General features: G+C 44.7%; 1 protein-coding gene across 1 annotated transcript in view; it reads right to left on the minus strand.

The window, feature by feature from the left end:
- Nucleotides 1-24112, minus strand: part of MYO5B (myosin VB) — a 143737-nt gene that overhangs the window by 7976 nt on the left and 111649 nt on the right. Inside the window, exons 23-32 of the mRNA XM_030968476.1 lie at nt 23698-23782; nt 22161-22309; nt 21297-21416; nt 20076-20213; nt 18457-18519; nt 12431-12682; nt 11547-11644; nt 2687-2885; nt 1904-1997; nt 795-938 (exon numbers count right to left, since the gene is read on the minus strand). Coding sequence (XP_030824336.1) covers nt 795-938; nt 1904-1997; nt 2687-2885; nt 11547-11644; nt 12431-12682; nt 18457-18519; nt 20076-20213; nt 21297-21416; nt 22161-22309; nt 23698-23782 — 1342 coding nt within the window. The remainder of the gene's footprint in view (nt 1-794; nt 939-1903; nt 1998-2686; nt 2886-11546; nt 11645-12430; nt 12683-18456; nt 18520-20075; nt 20214-21296; nt 21417-22160; nt 22310-23697; nt 23783-24112) is intronic.

Raw genomic sequence — 24112 nt, forward strand, 5'->3', positions numbered from 1 at the left:
TGGATGCACAGTGGAGCCAGAGCTTCTCTACCTTATAAAACCCTCCCCCAGCAGCACAAAACCACCTCAGAACAGCTCCCTGAAGCTTTCAGGAATACCTCACATAATAAATCCTCTCCCTGAATTGATGATGCATTAAATCACTCATTCCCTCAAGATACAGAATCCTAATGGTGGCTGTGGGCATATGGAGCCTCTGAAGAACAAGCTTGTCTGATTAGGAGAACTTCAGTACCCACAGCAATGGGCTAGCACTGCTCTGTGAACACTTTTTGGATCCTCACTAGGTTCTGCTGGGGTTAGAGTTGTAGTGAATACCAACACCTTGCTAGGGAAGCTGACTTCTGAAACAGCACTGAGTGAGGGGATGCTGCAGCAACTCTCACCAGCCTGTGCAGTGCAGAAGAGCTCACAAGTTCATTATCTGTTATCTGTTATTACCTCATGAACTGAGCTACCTTTGTTCCACTGCTGTGCCAGACCCAGGGGCCTGTCCTTCTGCCAACCCCTCCCCATCTATCACCTCATATGAAGCTCAGTATGCTCTAAAAAACTAGCCTTGCTTTGTGTTTCCCATTTTTTGCTATCCCTAAGGGATTGTGTCCATCCTGGTCTATCTGCTTAGTGCAGCACTAGTTAACCTACCCAAACTGCCATCACCCTAAACATGCAGCCCCAGAAGGGTTCAGTTGAGAAGATCTATTTGCCTACCTTAATTTTTTAATGTCAGGTTTACAAACTCTCCCAGGCATGAGAAGGAGCAGCCAGGCAGAGGAGCAGAGCAAGTTCCTCACCTGTAATGAGGTTTCGGATGAGGAGTGGCTCATCTTCTTTGTAATATTCCAGCATGCCCTGAAAATCCTTCTCCTTCCTCTGGACAGCAACCTGCATGTTCTGCTCGTGCGGCCTCCTCTCCACTGGCACCATTGTCTGGGATGCTGTGAAGAGAAAAGGTTATCAACACCTGGCTGGCACCTGGAAATCAACAGCTATTCAGGCCCTCCACTGGCCTTGGTGCAGACACCAAGTCAAAAAGTTATATATTGAATTCCCAATAATGTCATCAGCTTTGATAGACTTATAAAAATAAAAACAATCAGGTCCTGGATTACCAGTCCACAGAGTTCTGACTCTGAATGACAGAAAAAGTGCAAAACTCTTGGAAGAGGAAAAAATGAAGCCATTTTTTTATTTTCCAAGAGACCACAGGCTAGAAGGTAGCAACCCTAGTGAATGATTTTCACAGAGCCAGGCAAAAAGCAGGCAGGCAATGCAAGCTGCAAACCATAATGGCACACTGCTGGAGTGTAATAAAGCAGAAGAGACCAGCATGCAAATACTGCAGCAAGCAGCATGTAAATCACACTGACAGGGAGCAGCTGGGCGAGCCGTGGAAACCCTCCAGTTATTCAGCTTAATTTCACTTAATGCCTGGTTTCCAGAAATTAACTCATGAGAACGGGGCTCTCTGATTAATCACGGCTTCTCCAGAGAACAGGAAGTGCTTTCCATACAACACAGATGCCACATTTAAGGTGATTTCTCATTAAGCAGAATATACTTACACAATTTGATACTAAAGGGTTATAATTCCCCCTTCAAAACTGACAGATCAGAACATTTTCCTGCTGACACTGGGGTCCTTTCTGTATCTCTGCCTGGGTCACTGCATTGACTGCAATGACAGCAGAAAAGTTTCCTTAAATATCCTCCAAAACCTGGTACAGGGTCAGTGTCAGCTCTGTGCCTGCTGCTAGTTCAGTGCCAGAACAAGCAAAATCTCACTTTCATAGAAAGAAAAAGAGAAAAAAAACCCCAAACCCTGCAGCTCTCCAAGACTGGCCAAAGAAGTAAAATCCAAGTGCAGTTCCCCCAGCCCAGTATCTCCGAATGCACAGGTCACCTTCAAAATCTTGGACCTTCTTCATGTAAATCTTCAGCTGCTTCTTCAGCTTCTTTTCATTCTTTTCCAACTTTTCCAGCAATTCTTTAAGGTCCTGAAAGACAGAAGATACACTTAAAAGAACTCCCAACATTAAACCCAGGAACAACTCATTTGGGGTGAGTTAGAGGCTGGAGTATGGCCCGTGCATCACCAAGGCATGGTGTGAGCATCTCAGTGGAAGAGGGGCACCACCCACAGCACTTAATCCTGCCTGTTTATCACATTTAAACAGTTTTATTTAGATACTGGAGTTGTTGGAAAAAGGCAAAAACTCAGTAGGTGCCAACATTCCCTGCAGACTTTGCACACAGATACAGAAGGGGAGAAGGGGAAAATTTATGATCATCCAGGCCAACTTTTTGAAGTAGCAACTGCCTTTCCACACTCCCAGTAAAAGCAAGTAAGATGAAAGACCTGTGCTGCCTCTGTGCCTAACAGAGTAGAAGGGTCCCCAGTGATCTGATTTAAGGCAGTGTCACAAAGTAGAAAGGCTTAAAAAAGCATTTAAAAAAATTAAAAATAAAGCACCTGTGTAGTCACAAAAGTCATACAGCCGCAGAACATCAGCTCAAGGCCAAGTGCCAACACTCCCAAATGCACAGTGGGAGATACTGATGGATTCTGCAGAGTTTAGGAGGGGTGAAAGAGATTCCAGTGCCCTTCCCTCCCTGTTATGCTTCATATCTCCTTCTCTCAAACTATTTTTTGCTCTCTTTCTGTCTTTTCAGCACAGCCTCTTACCAGGTTTTCATTGGTCAGACGTGTAATTTCTTGCTGAAGTCCAAACTCCACCTGGACCTCTGGAGAGAGCTGCAGAGTCTGCAGGAATGCCTGCTGCTGCTTCTCCAGCTCCTCTTGCATTAAATCCACCTGGTTTTTCAGAGCTTCCATCTCCTCCTCATGCTCCCTTCTCTGGTCCTGGAGCTGTGCTTCCAGCAACCTGAGAACAGGACCACACTGATCAGTCTGTGATGTCAGCATCAAGGTAGTAACCACCATCTGAGTTTAGATGCTTCAAAATCAACCAACTTGGGAAATACTCTGTCAACCTCCCTATAAAACTGATGAACAAGAAGCTATTATTGCCACACTAGTCTGTCATTTGCTATACCGCATATGAAATACTTTTGAAATTAAGAGATATGAAATCAAAGGTTGGGATTTTTAAAAAATAAATCCCAAAGCACGCTTTTTTATTTAACTTCATCAAACATCCAGGTTCCTTTACTTGCAAAGAGCAAATACATGGCAAGAAAGCAACACAGATCAACACCTGCAAGTTTTGTTTTCAAAAGCTCAGCTTGAAGGACATTTGTTCCTGTGCTCCTTTCCTGTCAAACATAAATTCCAACTCTTAGCCATTTGCTAAGCCAGAATGCCTTTTTAAATCCAGTGGAAAAATGTTCATCACTGAGATGTTAACTGCAGACACCCATGCTGAAGGTGATGGTGACAACCTGGCAGGTGACATGGTAATTGATTTTAAGTGTCCCTACCCTCTGCTACATGGAAATCTCCCTTCAGGCCACCAGCTCTTGCCAGAAGATTGAAGTGACTCCAGAAGGTATAAGGCCTTTGAGAGAGAACCACCAAGCCAGAAACTACAAAGTATAGTCCCAGATTATACAGGACAATGGTGGTCAAGAGAAGGAATGACCAAGGGCACTACCAAGCCCCTGCCCCTGCTGCAGCTCACGGATGTGCCTGCTCAGAGCTAAGGGTCACCTCACACCCAGCTCAGGGCCTTCTCACACTGGATGCAAACAGCAATCCTCAAAGATGAGGAGGATTCTGCTGTTGACAGCTCCACACTGACCCAGGACGTGCACAGACACAGAGCTACAACTCACACTGGTCCACTGGGAAATTGATTGTGATCCACACCTGTCAACTGTTTCCCTACAGGAGCAACTATGCACAAAAATTTTTTGTTGTTGTTTTGGTGTTTTTCTGTAATAACTCTTTTATAAAAGAGTGCATGCTTTCAGGGAAGACTCCTGGATGAAAAGTACTAATCATCCCCATGTTGCTTTGTGTAGTTGTTTTTGTTGCCTTTAGAAAATTTAACAACACAGTCTCTACTCCCACATCCCAGCACAAGACAGAAAAGCACGTTTTGCACCTATAGAAACATAAGCAATAATGCTGTCAGCCTCATAATCCTGTCAGGAGTTATATTCTTAATAGGCTTGGAAAATACAGACCCACCAAGAAATAAGTATTAAGTACTTAATTTTCATTTTATTTCTTCATACTGGGATTAGTTGGGATTCAGTCTGGATAATCCATGAGACACCCTCAGAAGAACATGCTCCTTCTATGAACCTGGGTTCCTACTTTGCTTGGAAAAACACATGAAATAATCTCTGTTATTTCTTCCTGTTACTGTCTGGTTTTACCCTGATACCTCTAGATGTGACCACTTTAGACTACTCTATACAGAATACTTAATTTTTTTATCTCTTTAATATCCTTTAAACTTTAATAAAATCATATATATTGGAGCCTCATAAGCACCAAGCACAGGAGTGATGCAGGACAAGAATCCAGGAGGGATATTTGCCCAGCAGAGCAGGATCTGGGGAGGGCTATGGAACAAGCTATGGACAAGTCTGTGTCTACCACGTGCCTTTCTCACCCACAGACAACACATGGATGGGAGCACAAAATCCCCAGGATCATGCAAAGGTGACAGCACTGGGTCACAAGCACAGACCCTCTCCTTCCAACAGGTCAAGGACTGGGAGAAAACACTTCCAAGAGGTGCCATGTCTTAGTGCAATTTGGGAGAAAAAAAATAATATGGTCTTGGAGATCCCAGCTTCCCAACCTCTCTATCACCCAATTCCCCATTACTGTCACATAATCCTTACTGGATCACAGGTCAGGCATTAGTGACAACGGCCACCACCAGCAATGGCCAAGTGGAACCATGACTCCTCTGAAAATTACAGGAGGGTCTCAATTCCTGCAGTTTGGAAATCCTACCTCCAGCTGCTCCCAGACAGGACAGCGGGCCCTGCCCAGGACCACATGGCAACAGCAGAGCAAGAGAAAGAAACAAGAGGGCAAGGAAAAGGTAGGAGAAGGCAGAAGCAGCAGTGGGGAAAAATAGAAAGTGTTTGACCTGGCAACTTGCTTTAAACCTTGATAAGCCAAGCCGAGCTCTCCATCTTCATTGAGATAGCCCCAGTCCTCAGTCTTGCTAGAAATAAAGGACAGGAAAAGGAAACAAGAGGACAGAGAAAGACAAAAGGTCAATTGAAAGAGAAGGGGAAAAGGTATAGAAGTCTTATGTATTTCATTCATATTAGTTTTCAGAGCACACTTGCATTGCATTGCATTTCTTTTTCCACCACAGGGAAGGAGAGCCCTGCCCTGGTTGTGCCCTGTAAGACATTTTAAAAACAAGTTTCTCCATCTCTTTCCCACTGCAGCAACTCCCACTGGTCTAAAATAAACTCTACTTCAGCCAAGAGTTTTCTCAGCATTTGACTCAAACACATCAGTCTTTCCTCAGAGCAGCAACCTTTAGTCCAAACACCACAAGCATCCCCACAAGATCAATCTCTCCTGTGTACATCCAGACAGAATAATGGCCAGGAAAGTCTCATCTCACTTTAATACTTTTAGCAGTTGGCTTTTTTAGTCTCCTTTTAGCAGATTGTTTGGGGTTTTTTTGAAGCTATATGAGGCAAGATTTATCTTCTTTAATGAGGGGATGAACACATTACAAATGAGTGATGTAAGCTGGTCAGCTTGACCAGAAACACTTGCAGCAAGATTTTACGTGGCTTTGATGTCAGTTAGAAAAAAGTGCTTGTTTTAAGCAATAACAGTTTAAAAAGTAAGCAAGGAAACCATCAAACTTAATATAGCATTAACAAACAAACAAACAACAGAACCAAACAAACCAAAACACAAAAAGAAGAAAGCCAAACACACATTTTGAAAAGAGCTGTAGCAGATGCCATTCCCTGACAAGGGAATCTCTGCATATTTCAGTGGCAAAGCACAACACACAAGCATTCATGAGCAAATTTTCACAGGAGGAAGCAGTGACAAATGGGGTGTTGCAGCTCTGCTTTGAAGGGGCTCTGAAGGCGCCTCACCAGCACAGACAGCTTGTGCATCCCTCCCATGCCACTGCTCGAGCACGGCACTTCTCAAAACTGGCAAACATTTCAGGCACTGACACTTGCAAAGTTCATCTGTTAGAGCCACATGTATGAATTTCAATTAAAACCTTGTTTCTATCCCATACATAGCAGGTTTCCAAAAGGGTCTGCAAGCTGACAGATACAGGGAGGTTTATTGGTCTCATTTGCATGAATTTGTTAGTAAAGTCTTTTTTTTTTTGGTTCATATAATCTTATCAGGACATATCCTCAGGCACTGAAAACCAAAGGAAAAAGCAGGAAGGTCCCCACTATTTATTGCACATCAGAAACCTGTGAAATCTCACATGATGAGCAGCATTTTAAAAATATAGCCCTCCTTGGAAAAATAGCTTTCCTTCCTTTTTTAATCATAGGCATTGAGGTAAATGAGGAGAGCAGCTCAAGAAAATGCCATTATAAGATAAATATATAAAAATGCTGATTTAAGGTAAACCTGTACTGGGAAATAAGCATTCAGTCCATCTCCATCAACACAGCATTGACTCAGAAATCACTGCACTCCCTCTTCTCCCAGAACGTCATGTTGACCAAGACATATAAAGGGGTCCTTTCAATGTAGTTAGAGTAATTGGCATCTGAATCATAATAATTTCCTAAAATGCTGGGTCAATCCTACTCTCAAATAAGGCTGGAGAGGAGTTAAAAGGGCTGCTTCACAAAGCCCTTTATCCTGATCTTGGAGGCACAGGTCTCGGGAGCAGCTGGGACCTGCAGTCAGCAAACTGTCCTCATCAAAAGCAAAAAATTCCTGCCCAAACACCTCCCTGCCCCGTGAAAGTAGCTTAAAGGAGGTGCATGTACCCCAAACCCAGAGATGTTAATTGCAGCATCTTCAGTAAATGATCCTCTCTTCATAAAACAGGGGCATTTCACTTTCAGGCACAGATGGACCTTTTTGTTTTAGGTAAAAGGAAAAATACTGTGCATCACAGACAGATCTAAGGCAGAGGGGAAAGATACCCATGGGAGAGTGGGAAGCAGAGATATGGTGTGATCTCCACATCATGGTCTCTCCCACCTGCAAAAGCATCCCTCATGTAAAGCCAGCATCAGCTCTTCACTTTGCACAGCAGCTGCAGGTGGGACTTGCCCAACAGGAAAAAACAAATCCATGTACTCAACAAAACTCACTTGGAAGCTATCATGGAAGCTAATTTCAAAGGCCCAGCCTGATTTACTTTGACCTGCCAGGTTATTTATTATCTCTTAACACCATCACCTGGTCTCTCACTGGCTCTGCATTTCCACCAAGATCAAACAGGCTTGATAGAACGATCCCAAGAACGGAAACAGGGAACAAAAAGCCTACTTAGCTTTAGAATCAGTTATTGTAGGAGAAAAATGAAGTAGGAGCTAACTTGATTTTCCTCTTAGCAGCTGAAATTCAGCAGAATTTTTTTTAGGAGGAAAAAAAGAAAGAAAAAAACTGAGTTTAATGCATTTATAAAGAAAGGGCTGATTTCAGTTCAAACTTGCCCTTGGCCTGGAATCAAAGGGCTTTCCTCTGGAAGCTTTGTGGAGACAGAATTCCTACATGGGCAGGGTTAGCAGCACCTGGCAGAGTTCTTCCTGTTTTCCTCTGGCTGTATTTAGAAGTGCTGCATGACATAGACATGGAGACAATAAAAGGTTGATCTCCCACCAAAATAGAGCCATGCTGTGTCCTTAAATAGCTAAGAGATGATGACTTGGAGCTAGGAGCAGCTCCTGGGTGGAGCAAGGTTTTACCATATCCATAAGCCTGGCCTGGTGAAGAACCTCCACCTGGTGAAAAAGCACCTCAGACTGGGGGGCAAAGAGCAGCTGACAGCCCTGAAGGACTGGACCATCCAGAGGGACCTGGACAAGTGGCCCAAGGGAACCTCACGAGGTTTAACAAGGCCAAGTGCTGGAGCTGCACCTGGTCAGGGCAATCCCCAGGATCAACTCAAGCTGGCGCTGAGCAGAGGGAGCAGCAGCCCTGGGAGAAGGAGCTGGGTGTGCTGTGGGTGAGAGCTGGGCCTGCCCCAGCCTGAACCCCCTGCCCTGGGCTGAGCCCCCAGCGTGGGCAGCAGGGCAGGGGGGATCCTGCCCCTGTGCCCCTGGGCTCAGGTGAGAGCCCACCTGCAGAGCTGCCCCAGCCCTGGCTCCAACAGCACAAGGAGCTGGAGCTGCTGCAGCCAGTGCAGAGGAGGCCACGGAGATGCTGCCAGGGCTGGAGCCCCTCTGCTCTGGAGCCAGCCTGGCACAGCTGGGGCTGCTCAGCTGCACAAGAGAAGGCTCCAGGGACACCTCAGAGCCCCTGCCAGGGCCTCCAGGGGCTCCAGGAGAGCTGCACAGCCACTGGGGACAAGGCATGCAGGGACAGCAGCCAGGCAATGGCTTCCCAGGGCCAGAGGGCAGGGACAGATTTTGGGCTATTGGGAATTAGGAATTGCTGGCTGGGAGGGTGGGCAGGCCCTGGCCCAGGGTGCCCAGAGCAGCTGTGGCTGCCCCTGGATCCCTGGCAGTGCCCAAGGCCAGGCTGGATGGGGCTTGGAGCAGCCTGGGATAGTGGGAGGTGTCCCTGCCCATGGCAGAGGCTGGAATAGGATGAGCTTTATGGTCCCCTCCAACTCAAACCACTCTATGAAAAGAGAAATGGGAGTGTTTCTTGCAGAGAAGTTGAGAGAAGAAGTGGCTCCTGCTTATAAATCCCACTTCAGAACCGCAACCCCACCAGAAAAGCTTCCCATTAAAATATGTATTGATCAAAATTAGAAAGGGAAGGCATTTCTGTTTCTCATGCTGACACCCTTGGGTATAGAGCTGTGTAAGTACAAATGCAAATTTTTGCCGGGGGGGGAATGTTAATTTATGTCCACAAACACAATAATCTAGGCTCCCCAAGCATTTGTCTTCATCCATTTTATTGCCATCAACACCAGCCTACAGCTTATAAACCAACCCAATAAGCAGACAAGTGCACAGGGAACCTTGTAATGGGTAGGTTGGTGGTGCTTAATGAGCCACTGGATAAATCACTGCAGAAAATCAGGGTGAGAGCATATAGAGCTACTGCTGCTGTATTTCAGGAGCCAAGCTCCAGTCAAGCTTCACACAAGAAGCAGATGAGAGAATAATGAACTGACCCTGGAGACTGCAGATTTCCCCTCTCAAAACTTAAGAGACCAAAACCCACCAAGGCCAGATCACATGAACTTCTTAGAACTGCAGCTCACCCAGGCAATTGCAAGGAAGGATATTTGTACTCCTGTGGAAAATTAGGTCCTGGAAACTTAAAGGCCCTGGAGGGATTTAAAATCCATGTGGATGTGGCACATGGTTTACTGCTGGCCTTTGCAGTGCTGGGGGAAGAGCTGAACTTCAAGACATCTTTTTGAGCCTAAATGATTCAACAATTCAGTTCTTTCCAGAGAAGTCAAGTGTGGAAACCAGAACATTGGGAGGAGGGCTGGAGCCTCCTGGCAGGCTGCAGAAGGCCATGTGCACCAGTATGGCCAGATACCAATTTATACTGGGGACAAGCGACACCCCTGGGTCAGACACATTTCCTGTGAAAGCAGCAACCCTTATTTTGACTCCTTCACCAACCCCTGAACACAAACTAACCTTCCCTGCACACTGGAAAATTTAGGGTGCAATTAAAGCTGTGCCCAACAATGGCATTTCACATCTCATCTGAGCACCCACGGCTCCAGGAGAATGTTGGAAAGAAGGAAAAAGAAGGAAAGAAGAGAAAATTCATAGAATTCATTAAGTGACCAAAACCTACTCTTGCTGCAGAAAGCACACTGGGCTCCACTGATTTACTGACAAGAATGTGATGTGCAAATTAATCTCATCACCTCTGCTGCAGGAGGGGCAGAAATTTCATCAGCAAGTTCACTTCAGGGAAGCAAATATTCAACAGCAAATTGAATAAAAACCATAAAGACTAGTCCTGATTTAGTCACACATGATGCCCAGGTGAGAAACCAATGTCACAAGAGTCCCGGATCCCAACAATCCCCACTGCTCCAGGCCTCCAGACCTGATGAAAGCTGGCAGAACAGCCTGGGCAGAGCCTCAGTCTAGCCATCAGGGTTTTGAGCTCCACTTAAATGGGCCCTTCCTCATATTCATACAGGTGTGAATAAAATCCTCATTAAGTCAGGTTCCAGCCTGGAATGTTAACAACCTTCTGCAACCACTCCACAAAGTAGCAAACCATATTGTGTTATTAAAAGCCATTAATCCACAATGGCTGTGTCTTCTTCCTTGCTGAATGGAAATTATTTAGAGGGGCAAAAGCTTCAAACATCTGTATTTGTCAAGTGAAAAAAAGATAAACATTCCATTTCCTTGAAGTAAAATAAAAATTTACTTTTCATAATATCTTGCTGTTTAATCCATATATTTTTTTCTTCTTGCAAGATACTGCTTTATTATTTTATATCCTCCTGGGCAGCTGCAAGGACTGATTTAATGCTTGGCAATATCAGCCCATTGTTACTGTCAGGACAGACACATGTTCAAAGTTTTAATCCTCATTGAGATAAACTGGCAATAAAACAGTTGTTCCTGACACTCAGTTTGGGTGTAAGAAAATCAATAATGTGAGTGTTCCCAGGGAATACAGCATGTTTGTTAGCTCAGTTAACCACAATGGGCTTTTGCCTCTGGGAAAACAGAAGGGAACTGCAGCATCTTCCCAACGTGGTATGGGATACCTGAGGAACAACTGAGGGAGCTGGGGGGATGCTCAGCCTGGAGAAAAGGAGGCTCAGGGGTGGCCTTATCACTCTCTACAGCTCCCTGAAAGGTGGCTGTAGTCAGTGGGGTTGGTCTCTTTCTCCAGGCAGCAACTGAAAGAACCAGAGGTCATGGTCTGAAGCTACATCAAGGGAAATTTAGGTTGGATATCAGGAAAAAGCTTTTCATGGAAAGAGAGACAAAGTTCTGGAATGGCCTGCCTGGTGGAGGTGGTGGAGTCGCCATCCCTGGATGTGTTTAAATAAAGCCTGGATATGGCATTGGGTGCCGGGGTTTAGTTGAGGTATTGGGGCTGGGTTGTACTTGATGGTCTTGAAGATCTCTTCTGACCTAGTTATTCTGTGAATTCTGTGAAATAAATACAAATACAGTTCCAAATCTTAGTCTTCCTGCTATTTCCACACTGGAAAAGTCAAAACCTGGTTTTGCTCACTTCCATGTTTGCTTTTCCACCTGTTCAGTATCTGACTGGAACCAGATTATCTAAAAGGTCTCTTTTGACCCAAACCATTCTAGTATTCCACAATTCCATAAGATGTGTGTCCTTGGTTTCACCTTTGTGGCCCACCCTTGAGTCCACAGCACAATCCAGAGGCTGGCAGCCCTCTGGAACGCATTGATTTTGGTGTGGATCCCTCTCTGACACAGAATCCCCCCCTTGCTGGCGAGGTCTGTGCCACACTTACCGGTTGGTCTCGCACATGCCCTGGTAGGCTTCGATTGCGTCCTCCTGGTCAATGTGCCGGTCACTGTTGGGCCAGCTGGCATTGGGGGAGATGCTCTCCTAAAGTCAACGTGCAAAACACCCATGTGACTTCCTGCTTTAAAACTCTGCCCAGCCCTCAAAGTTCCTGACACCAAACAACTCCCAGTTATTCTATTAAAAGCATCCCTGGGGCATCCACCACACTACTGAGTTTCTGCGAATCAACACACATGCAGCAGGAGAGATAAGAGATGGAAGAAAGATGCAGTGAACTTGTGAAGAGGATAAGCAGGGTGCTTGGCTTGGTCTGAAATACAAAACACACCAAAACCTTGAGGAATGATAAGACAGCAAATCAATAAAGATTGAGTTTCTGGAAAATGTGCCCTTCCATTGGAATGTGCTCTAAATACAAATCCCATTCCAGCTATTTGAGAGACAGGCTCCCGTCTTGCCTGCATGTCAGAAGAAACACATTACAGCTGCACCAGCCCAAAGTGAGCAGAATCTGGTCTAGAAATTATTTTTCCTCACTCCATTTCCTTGCAGGAAAAGATTATTGCTGTGAAACATCGCCAGGAAGGTGCTGAACCACACACATTGGTGCAGGGCTGGTGTGGGCTGGCTAACCCTCATCAGGTGTGGGGGTAGGCACCCTACAGCAGTACCACTGGCACAGATAGTCCTGGGCTGTCTGAAATGCCATGAACAGCATTTCATCCCCGGGCAGGCCATCCTGCATCCCTGCACAACCCCCCATAACCTCCGTGTGCCATCCTGTCCATCAGAGCAGGAATAGCATTGCTCAGGCAGCCAGTGAGTTTCCACCAATAGAGGAGAAGAAGGAAAAAGCAAATCCATTACCCTCTCCTTTACCATGTTTTCCCCCGTCTCTTTCTGCTGGGCTGCCTTCATGATCTGCGACCTGAGGATGAGCACCTCCTCCTTGCGCACCTCCAGCTCCTCGTTGGCCAATTTCAGCTGGTTCAGGAGGAGATTGTAGCTGTCCTGCACGTCGTTGGAGGAGTTGTTCTGGGTGGCGTGGTCTGCGATGGCCTTCCTCAGCTCATTGAGCTCATTTTTCAGCTTCTTGTTCTCTGACTCCAGCTCTTGCCTCTGGAAAACATTGAGCCATTAAGCAGTTTAAATAAACTGTGGTGCCTCATCCTGTTCTGAGATGCCTCTAGGCTGACTCAATTATCGATGGTTACAGATCAGTGCAAGCCAGGATCTGGGTTTTGCTGCCAGCCCAGCCATCTGTGGTTCAGGGAAGGTTTTTGCTTTAGTCAGCAGCCTGTTGCTATTTAATAACAACACTACAGGGTGACCCAGGGTATTTTTTATTTGTTGACACTATTTCTAAACACAAAAGCAGGCTGTTAAAGAAGCTAGGCATGCTCTTTTCTCCTCCACTTCTTTTCCTTCTGAATCAATAAATCACACAACCCCCACAACATTCAGCTCACCTTTCATATTCATTAGATAAGCTGGAAGGTGCTTGTTTGCCCAAACCATCATCATGGCAGGCATCCCTTAGGTGAGCCATGGGTCTCTGAATTCCCTCTTCTTTTGTAATTCCCCCACCCCAGTGCAGTGTTTATAGCTGGAGGATTTCCTCACCCTGATGTCTCCTCAGCTACTGGCATCTGACAGGCAGGGCCAACACTGTGCTAGTTTGATGCCGACTGATTCTCCTGAATAACAACATCTTAGCTGAGACAACTGAAGGGCTTATTCACTTTTGCATGGCAGCAGAAGACAGAATAATAGAGCTCTGGCAGCTAGGACAGCCTTTCTTTTAGTCTGTCACCACAAAGCTTTGTTTGCAGGTGGCAGCACAACATTTGGCAGCTCCTTGCCACCACCCAAAACCCATCTGGAGAATCCCTGCTGGCTTAAGAGCAGCTTTGCTCCTGCACATGGTGCAATCACAGAATCATAGAATGGTTTGGCTTGGAAGGGACCTTAAAGATCCAGTTCCACCCCCTGCCATGGGCAGGGACACTTCCACTAGCTCAGGTGGCTCCAAGCCCCATCCAGCCTGGCCTTGGACACTTCCAGGGACCAGGGGCAGCTTTTCTGGGCAACCTGCACCAGAGCCTCACCATCCTTAAAGCCAAGAACTTCTTCCCCATATCCCATCTAAATCTACCCTCTTCAAGCTTAAAACCATCAGTCCTTGCTGTGGGTCACAGACTGGCTGGGAGCCAGACTCCTTGGAGTCCTGTTCACAACAACCCACCTCCCTTGGCAGGACCCTCCACCTCTGGCTGCTGCATGGTGCCCCCCAGGAGTGCTCCCTCCTGTCCCCACGCCCCCAGGGGGCTTCTCAGGCAACACCAAACCCCAGCAGGATCCTTGTCCAACACAGCACAAACTAAAAGCCCTGCACGTGAGCTGACAAAGTCTGCTGTCTGAGGAGGGGTCAGCTCTTTCCTAGGGACCAGCCCCCATCCATGTGGATTCTCCAGAGTCTAAAACAGCACAAGATCATTCCCCACTGTCACCCACATGCCTGATCTCCCTGCTGCTTACTGAGGCTTTCCACAGCTTCCTTTCACAACCCCTCCTATCTCTGGGATCTCTGGTTCATTATCAGCTTGGGCTGAGTCAAGCTAATGAATCCAAAAATGGCTGGGGGGGATGGGGGCAATTTATACAATTTACACAGTGTGCAGCTAGCACAGCTGTGTAAACCCCATTTCCATAGGAAACGGGTGCTCTAATTATAAATCCTTACAAATTATAAATAGCATGGTTTATCACGGCAGAGGTGTGAGCAGAATAGCTGATCTGGCATCTGGCAGCATGCTCCTAGCTGAACAGACACCATCAGTAATGGGGCATATTCAGGTACTTTATACCATCTGTCATGAAAAACCAAAAGGATAAGAAATGCCTTAGATCCACCAATTCTGGTTAATTCCGCATTAACCATGCATATGAAACATGGGTTTTTCTGTAACTGGTGTTTAAAGCAGGAGTTGGAAGTGTGTGCATGGTGGGAATTGGTATCAAACTGGGTTTAACTCTTCCTGCTACATCACCCCTCACTGATGGGGAAAGCAGTTACTTGCTTTTCTACTAAAATAACTCTTCTGAGGGTTTTCTTATTTGCTGGGTAAGACCTCTGCTTTTCTTTTTCTTAACCTTCGTCCTCCTCCTCTTTGTCCCTTTCTCCCTCTCTTTTTTGTAATGTGTCAGCCACACTGCTAACTCCAAGGCCTGGTCATTTCAAGCTCTGCTCTGGTTAGAAACAAAGCCAGGAAGACCAGGAAAGAAAGCAAATACCAATAACCCTGCTCCAAGAGCCTCTAACATACAGTCCTTTCAAAATTTACATTTAAGGTGTTCCTTGCTCCTTTCTTTGTGAATTTCATAGAGCAGTGTTAAAACACCTTCTGTCCCCAGCTCACACACCCTTTTTGAATCAGCACTTGCCATGGAAGATCAGAAGCTAAAATAAAATGCTATGGATGTGGAGATTTCTACTGGCAAAGTGAAAAATGTTCTTTCTTCAGCATAGGCCAGTCATGCCGATTTATTTGACAAATATCTGACAAATAAATTTGACAAAACAATTTTACAGTCAGAATGCACTGAACTTGAACTCACACTTGTCCCAACATATGCAGTGTTAAAGAGCTCTGACAGGGTAACCCGAGCACTAATGGTGATGGAAATAGCTTCACTCTTTAGCAAAGGGCCTACCGAGCAGTGCTGGGGGAAGTGTGAGCCTGCCTAAGTCACAGGTTAGCACTGCCATGCCAGAATTTTGCCCCCTCTCTTTTTTTCTGGTACTCTGCAGGAAAAGGAAATTAAATCCTCCATGCAGCTCATTTATGATGAGCTGCCAATTCTAAGGGATGAAACAAGTGAGAAACTGAATTATGCATCATGTTCCTGCTTGGAATCCTAGAATGTGTGAATGAGGAAGGACCTTTAAAGGCCATCTAGACCAGCTGCAGGGACAACTGCCACTAGAACAGGTTGCTCAGGAACACGGAGTCAGAGCAAGGGTTTCTTGGTGCTTTCATTCCCTCTGCCACTTTCCCATCTTGAAAAAACAAGGAAAATACATTTTTCTCTGGCATATCTGAGGGACATAACTCCCTATTTTGCATTCCTGGACAATGATTAACCAAACATCTGGCTGGGTGTATTTTGGGACAGCATCTCCTGAGAAATGTATTTCTCCATTGCAAAGGACAGGTAACTTCTGCTTGTAATTTATCAGTGTTAGCCCAAGTTTCACACATTTCGGTCTCACAAAACTAAAAAACCAGATGAGCCTCTCTAACGGAGCACTGTGCCTCATGCACTTCCCTCCATCAGAATCTGCATCAAGAACAGGCTCCCCACCAGATGCTAAATCCAAAGGCAAATCCCTGCCATCATGGGTGTCATAACAGTAATAATTACAGTAATAATGACACCAAGACACCAAGCTGGAGGACAGCAGACACCTATGGAGTATCAGACCATGTGCTGGTTGCAGAAGTCAAACCTGCCCAGCCGTCCAGTAGCACCCACAGCTTGTATTGTCCTGCTTGATGGTCTGTGAGTGCCAAAAATGTCTGAAATCGGACATAAAAGTATGGAATCTTACTTAAAAATAGTGAGGAAATAGTTTTTAAGTTAAGGAACCTTAAAGCTCATCTTGTCCAAACTGAAAGAGAGAAGGTTTAGATCAGAAAGGAGGAAAAGAATTCCTGTCTGTGAGAGTGGTGAGGCCCTGCCTGGCCCAGGGTGCCCAGAGCAGCTGTGGCTGCCCCTGGATCCCTGGAAGTGTCCCAGGCCAGGTGGTAGCAGCCTGGTCCAGGGGAAGTTGTCCCTGTCCATGGCTGACTAACTGGTACCTCACAAGCCATTCAAGAGCATCCACAGAAAGACTGTCCCCTGTGTGAGCTTTTAGGCACCTCAGACTATTTCCCCAAGATAAAGTCTTTTTAAGCTGGTAAAAATGAAAAATAAACATATTCACAAGAAACTCTTTAAGGAGCCAGAGACAGTACAAATATTTGAGCTATAAATTAGCAGGAGAAAGAGAAGAGAAGAATAGCTTTGTCATAGCCTTGGAAGCAGCTGTCAAGGGGGAAGGAGGGAAAAGAAGCCCTCAAAATCAGCAGTAAGTCACTCTTGCATTGCAGACAGAGACTTTAGGCTGTGTCCTGTGTTCAGATGTGGGGAGAACAGCTGGGAAGTGTATTTGTCTGTCTTTTTCAGTGGTCTTTCTCAGGAAAACACTCCTACAAGGAATGTGAATTCCCGGCAGGTTCATTTCCCCTCTATTTTAGACTAAAGTTTAAAGAACCCTGCATTTTTAGCAACAAATGCTACCTATTCCTATGAAATAGTATTAACATCAATTGGTAAATTTGTTAAAAATTTAACATTTAACAATTTTAAAAAATTTGTTAGATAGGTAGAACTATGAATGCTAGTATGTCAGTATGCAGAAAGTGGGAAAATCCAAAATTAGTATTTCCACTCTGAACTTCCAGGGTTAAACCTTGAAGAAAACACAGTTTGTGAACGCATAAAGAAGTCGGAATTCCAGAAGCCATTTAAGGAGGTGGTGGTTCTCATCTCCTGGGTTTCCCTCTTCCAAACTGCAACTCCACTTGGCTTTACAAGGTCAAGAAACTTAAACCTTCCACAAGTATGTTTAACCAAGTGGAGGATATTTGGGCAGTGACCTGGCCATGCTTCTTCTCCAAGGAGCTATGCAGAGGTACTAAGGAAATTCAGAGGGGTTTCCCTCCACCACAAACAGCACATTTAGCCAGAACTACACTAATATCATGCTAGAAAAATGAAATTGGATTATTAAATGTCATAAAAATCTACCGATACTCTAAGGGCTTAGTGAGGGTTGGACATCCTTTCCATCTCTAATTTCTGCTTTTTTTGCATCCCTTGGAGGAGATGATGCAGAAGGAAAAACTGATATTACTACTGACAGATGGTTTAGCATCATGCTATTCTGGAAAACATATGTTCCTCTGGACTTCTCAGTTGCCTTGCAATATTTTTTAATGGGATAAGGAGAGAAGGAACACCAGGAAGTTAGGTCTGCACTGAAAAAACAACAGCATAAAAAAATTTCCCTTAGTAACGCTATCCTAGAAACTGGTTTTCTGAGGATAAGCAGGACATAAAAATTGATCTAAGACAGTTAAGGCCAGAAGTGTTTGAATACAGTTAGAGCAGAAGGATAGAACTTACAGAAGCTGCAGTAGGAGCCCAGAAAGTTTCAGTTGCTCTGATTGTCACAGGGAGAAAGTGATGGGGACAGAAACTGTCAGGATTTTGAGCTTGGGGGCAAGACACATTCTAGGGTAGGGCAACACTGAGAAGACACAGGATGACTGTGGTCAGCCAGCACTTCTGCTGGGAGATGGAGCCATTTAAGGAGGCTCAAATCACTCCACAGATTTATCTGGGTTTGACCTGAGTGGCACCTTGGGATAGCACAGAAGGTGGCTAAGAAGCAGAGGGGGAGCCTGGAACAAGAAATAGCCCGTAAGAATTTACACCTGCTGCAAAGCCAACTGCTGAGACCTGCAGTGCCCATCAAAGGGAATCCAACAAAGTCCCAGAGGGAATACCTGCCATGGAAAAAGGCCCCTTCACCATGAGTGGGTTCATTACCTACATGGATGACTCAGAGACAGGCAGATCTGCAGAAAACAGATATCACCCCAGAGAGAAACATATGTGAGCCCATCTCAGGCTCAGGAGAAGATGGAAAACTACAGTTTTCCAACTGCCCTCTCTAGCAGAGCTGATTACAGCAGGTTTTGGATTATTATCACGTTCACACCATTTGTCTGGGCTGCTGGAGCCATGCAGTAGGTTACAGCACTAAGGAGAAGCCTCTCACTCACCTTAAGGCTGTTGTATGCAAAATCTTCATATTCTGAAGTCGATTCAGTCTTCATTTCATTTACCTGTGCAGATTAAAGAGTAAATTTGTATTTAGGATCAGGCAGAAGAACTGGCAAACAGCACAGGGTAGCTGGGCACGTCTCCATCAGCATTCAGCCCTGCTGGCCAGCTCAACCATAATAATGTCATTAATTGCCATCAGACAGCATCCCAGCAACACCAGTGGGGCAGAGGACACTCCAAGAGAAAATGGTTTAATCTCTCATTAATATCTTGACAACTGTGCCTTGCTGCAGCTTTCAAACAATGACAGTCATTAAAGGAACAATCTCCAACACAGCAGTTGGAAAACAGGTTTTTAATCCTCCTGCAGCAGGAATGAGAGGCTGGGGAAGTCTCCCGTTTCAAGTCTTTCCTGCAAATTGCTAGGGATGATCAATAAGGATATCTAGTGAAGCAAGTAAATTACTGTTGATGATTTTGTTGAGTCTCCTACTGCATTTGTTCTAAGGTACACTGATCTCACACTGGAGAGTAATAATGAAAATAATTCCCAAACAAAGCAACAGAAGCCCCAGAAATTTCAAATATGTATCCAAGAGGGATGGCATTTGCCCACCAATTTGTAAAAAGCATCTTCAGTGCTTCAGGACACCAAGCACACAGCAGCACTGCTGTTCCATAGCACACTCTGGTCTCTGACAAGCCACAGAGCCTTGGCTACAGATGGCAGGGAAAGCACATTCAAGAGATCTGCTATTAAAACCCCCCAGCCCAGAAGTCAGCTCACCACAACCTAGAGACCTGTATTTTCAGACTCACATATTCCTGCCCCCTGAGTTAACACTGGGCTGTTACTAATCTTAATTTTTTAAATATACATGTTTTTAATTTTTTTTTTCAAGCAAGCAAATAAAATTTTAGGAAGTTTGGGGTGGTTTTTTGTTTGTTGTTTTTTTTTTCTTTTCACAAGGAATGAAGAATGCAGCAAAAGACTATCCCTGCCTTGCAACAGAAATTAAGAACCCATTCTTCTAACAGCTATCCTGATATTTCTGATTTACTACACTACTTTTAACCTGTATTCCTCTCTATGACCATTACTGAGGGAAAAAACCTAACCAAAACACAGAGATGATAATAAAACCAAACTGGGGACACCAGCCTGACTGACATGTGTGTGAAGTGCTTTTCAGTTCATGCCACACACTGCTGGATGGGGGGAAGCCAGAACAGCAAAGAAATGCTTGAACAAGAATCATCCAAAAGGGAGAGCTGTTGAACATGCAGGGTGCCACACGTGAGACACAGGGTCAGTGCTGGTGGAATAACCTGTGCCAACATTGACTCCACATTTGTTTGCTTTCAAGAAGCTTAAGATACTGCCCTACATATGTTATAACCAGTTTGTTTAAACAAATAAATAAAGTAGTTCTCCTGTCCATTTGTCCTTAGTGGACAAAAAAAAGTTAATCTCCATTTTCCAGATGGATTTGTTGCCTCTTATGTTGAACTTGTCACTCTCAAAGCTAAATTCCTACATCATGTGGCCTCAGGTAATCAAGGAAAGCCAGTTACAAATATGAAATATTAGTATCCATGAAAAGATGCCTCTTGCCTGGGATTTCTTGCTCTCTTGCTCCTTTTTCTCCAGCTGGGCTTGCAGCTTCTTCCTCTCCAGCTCAAGCTCCCTCACTCGCTTCTGTAGCTTTAGGAAGAGGGTCATGTCCATGGCTGCTTTCTCCATCCCAATCTCCTGGAGCAGAACAGGAGGGAGGGGAAAAAAAGAGAAGATCTCAGAGTCAAGTTCTATACCCATGCACAGTGCCAGATGCACCCTTACTGTACATCATCCACAGCCAGGAACAAGAGCATCCTAAGAAACACATGTACTTCCAAATAGCAAATCCACATTCTAAACACCTATTTTTAGTGTCAGTAAAATACCTGACTTGTTTAGATACATCACTGAACGCTTAACAGCCCAACAGATAAGTAGGTGATGCAGCTAAGAACATCAAAAATGTCCCTTTTAGTCAAGTGTTTATTTGTTGGGGATTTTTGACTGCTGCACCTGGAATAATTTATATCAAAGCATTGTCAATACTGATTATTTTGTCTTCAGAAAATGCTTTCAGAGCTGTTCAAGAATACCAAAGCAATATAATGCAGCAGCCAGCAGAGGGAAATGGGGGCTTCTGCAGGTGTGTATTGGGACACAAAATATGGTCCTGCAAGGGTAGGGCTGACCCTAGGGACACTGAACACCTGTAAGTGCTCAAGAGTCAGAAAAGTGGAGTTTAAAAAGCAGCCTACTCTATCAGATGTAAGTAAAAAACACATTTCCCTTTTCCACAGGATTCTTGATAGCCAAGGAATAATTTGTGCTGCTCTTTTCTCCATTAGGAGACTGCTGATTTGATTACAGGGCTGTGCTGGCCAGCAAAGCATCTGTGAAGATGCATGGGAATGAAAATGCTCGGGGCAAGAGGCCAGTGAATTCTGGTGTCCTTGCAGAGACGGATCATGATACAGTCATGATCCATCAGCACTGGGTGTAACTGCTGTGATGAATTGTCATCAGCCTTCAAGCTGGTATGGCCCAAAGACAGCACTGTATTATTTTTAGAGCCCTGATGCTGCAAAACAAGTAGAATTTGCCAGAGCACCACAACCCTGCAGTCCCTCTCACACAATTAACGATGCGTTTCTACAGCATGGAATCAATTTCACGAATCACACCTCACTGTCCAGCCTGCACTGCCCCCCTGTGCTGCAGACCCCACACCCATCACACCCAGAGCAGGGCTCCCCTGCCCTCCTTCCTCATTTACTGTACCTCCACCTGCTGTATCACATCCTCGGTGTCCCCGATCTCAGAGGTGCAGATGGATGGGTTGTTGGAATCAGACTCCAAGCTGCTCTGGTTGGATGAGTTTCTCCTGTGCCCTAGTGTTTGCTGCCAAGAAACAATGCAGACATATAAAGCACCCAGTATTAAAGGATTCCTCTCCAAGCGTTGTTTTTTTAGAGCAAATATGTGACTATATACTTAAGTTACCTTATAGAGAATTACATGTTCTATGTTTTTATGCCCTACCCTAAAAATTCATATTAACACTTCAAAGTGCAAAAGATATAGAAGCTCAGCTTAAAAATTCTGCATGAATTAAAGGCTCTTCATGACACCAGATGCCTGGTAAGTGTGAACATGCAAATCTGAGCTCAAGGTTGTGCTGCTGACAGCACCCTCCAGGACCCTTTTTAAACACTCAGAATTCCATCAAATCCAGCAGCACTCTGATTTTCAACCGTTTTTCTAACACTTTAGTAATGCTGAACCTAAAAATTCTGGGCTTTGAAATTCTGAAGTCATATTGCTGGAGGTTTTGTTTTTTGCTTTTTTAACCCAACACCTACACATGAACATCACTAACACAAAAGCAAAACAACAAGCATGACCCAGCTTTTGCTGAGGTTCAGAGACATCTCTAAGTATTTCACAGAGAAGCATGGAAGACCAAGCTCATTTTGCAAGACACATAAATGGTTTGGCTCCAGTGCAGATAGATATCCTTAGAAATATCAAGCACAACCTGCCCACTAATGGGAGTTCTATTAAATGTTTTGGGGGTGAGTGAGCCATGTTGTCCAGGCACCATCACCAGGTCCAAGGGAACAGGGATAATTCCAGTTTAATTACCTTAAAAATAGTCATTTCATCCCTCAAATTGTCATATCTCTGCTCCAGACTTGCATACTCTTTTACCAGGTTCTGATAACGAGATCTCTCTTCTTCCAGCTCTTTCTTCATCTGCGTATTTTCCTCTACTGTGTTTCGTGCAAATTCATCTTTAAAATAGGAAGGGGGAAAAATAGGAAATTATGAACTTTAGCTGAGAAACAAGCTTCTTGTAAACATGTGGAACAACAACAACAACAACTAATGAACAAAATACTCTCTGCCAAGAGCCTTTAAAATACTTATAAGTATTTGCTAATATTTAGAGATTATTACAATCTGTATCTATCTCCTCAATGTTTGAAACAGCTTGAGCTCTTCTGTTTGCAGAGCAATCCTTTGCCTTGAGTTAAAGATAAGTCTCCAGCACCTACAAACCATTATTGAACTGTGGCAGCTCCAGCTCCCATGGACCAGCCATAAACCCACTTAATAAAAGCCCAGCATGGTACAGAAATACATTGGGTTGAAAAGGTGATACTTGATGCATTTAAAACTTTCCCCACCAGCAGCTTTGGCATAGGAGCAAATCAACAACAGCAGCTCTTCCTCATGTCATCATCAACCATTTACCATGGCAAGATTGTGGGGGTTCAAAGAAGTTTATATCCAAATAAATTCAGTTATTTGTTAAAAACTCCCCTCTGGAAGCAAACCTGGTCCCTCCTCTTCCTGAGGAACCTGGCAAATGTAGCCCATGTGTTGTTTTAAATGGGTGAACAACAAACCAACCCCCTCCGCTTCCTTTCTCCTATCTTAGATGCTCCAAAAGTATCCTGTAAAGGATGAATAAATATTTGCAGCAAGTTTCTTCTTAATATGTTATCTTCATTCCTCTGTTTTGTGTTAGTCTAGGAGCAAAAGGCACTTCACAAGTATCACATAGCAGTGGTAGCTACATCCACAGCAGGATGACGGTTGTAAATCCTGCTGCAAAATCAAAGCTGAAAAGGATGACAAAAAAATAGAAAAGCTCAATACATGCAGGAGAGTCCCTTTTGTGAAATGGGATCTTCCCAGGTTGCTTCCCCTATGTATGACTTGTCAGCTAAGTCTCTGCTTTTAAAAAACACTCACAGGCTTGTGTCACACTAGCCAAATCCTTTGCTACAGCTCAATAATGTGAATTGTGCTGCCCCTTGGATCCTTTATTAATTATTCTTGGGACACAGCTATTCCCTACTCCATCAGCTTCACTGCCTCCCACACTGTCTGTATGAAATGCTTTAACACAACTAACTAAAAAGCCTTGCTAGGTACTTTATTCTGATTTCACCAATTAAACTGGCCTCTGCCTTACCTGTTGTGCAAGTAGCTCTGTTCATGCAGTAGGACAGCACGAACACAACTACCTGCACAACAAAATAGAGACAAAAGCCCCCAGGAAAGGGTCATGGGAAGATTAGCACTTTTCAAGGCAGGGAAAACAAGCTTCAGCAGAGAAGATTAAGCCCTTGTCTAATGGAGGCATGACAATGCCATAGGCAGTTTTTCCTACCTTCAGACTGACAGAGGATCCTGCTGTTCAGCTCCTCTTTTTCCTGCTTCAGGAGAGCGTTTTCTTCTTCCAGGTCGCAGATACGCTAGGGAACAAGGCAGAGAGTTACTGCTGGCTGCAGGGCAGGGCTCCTGCAGGGATTAATTTCACCTGGCAGGAGACAGGGGGCTTTGTTCGGCCTCTGCTTGCTCTTTAAAGGATCTGTTCCCCTGTGCTTTGCCACTTTTATCCTTTGTACACTGGTAGCAGAAACACAGGAGAGATGCACTGCTACAAAATTGAATAACTTTCCCAAGTTCACTTCTCCCTTAAATCAACGTTTTCAGCAAAATCTTACAAAATACTGAGCAGCTGGACTTGGTGTCCACAACCTGCAGGAGCAAAGCTCTTGGAAGTGATCAGGTCATCAAATCAG

Source organism: Camarhynchus parvulus, chromosome Z, assembly GCF_901933205.1.
Source record: "Camarhynchus parvulus chromosome Z, STF_HiC, whole genome shotgun sequence".
In the NCBI taxonomy this organism is placed as follows: Eukaryota; Metazoa; Chordata; class Aves; order Passeriformes; family Thraupidae; genus Camarhynchus; species Camarhynchus parvulus.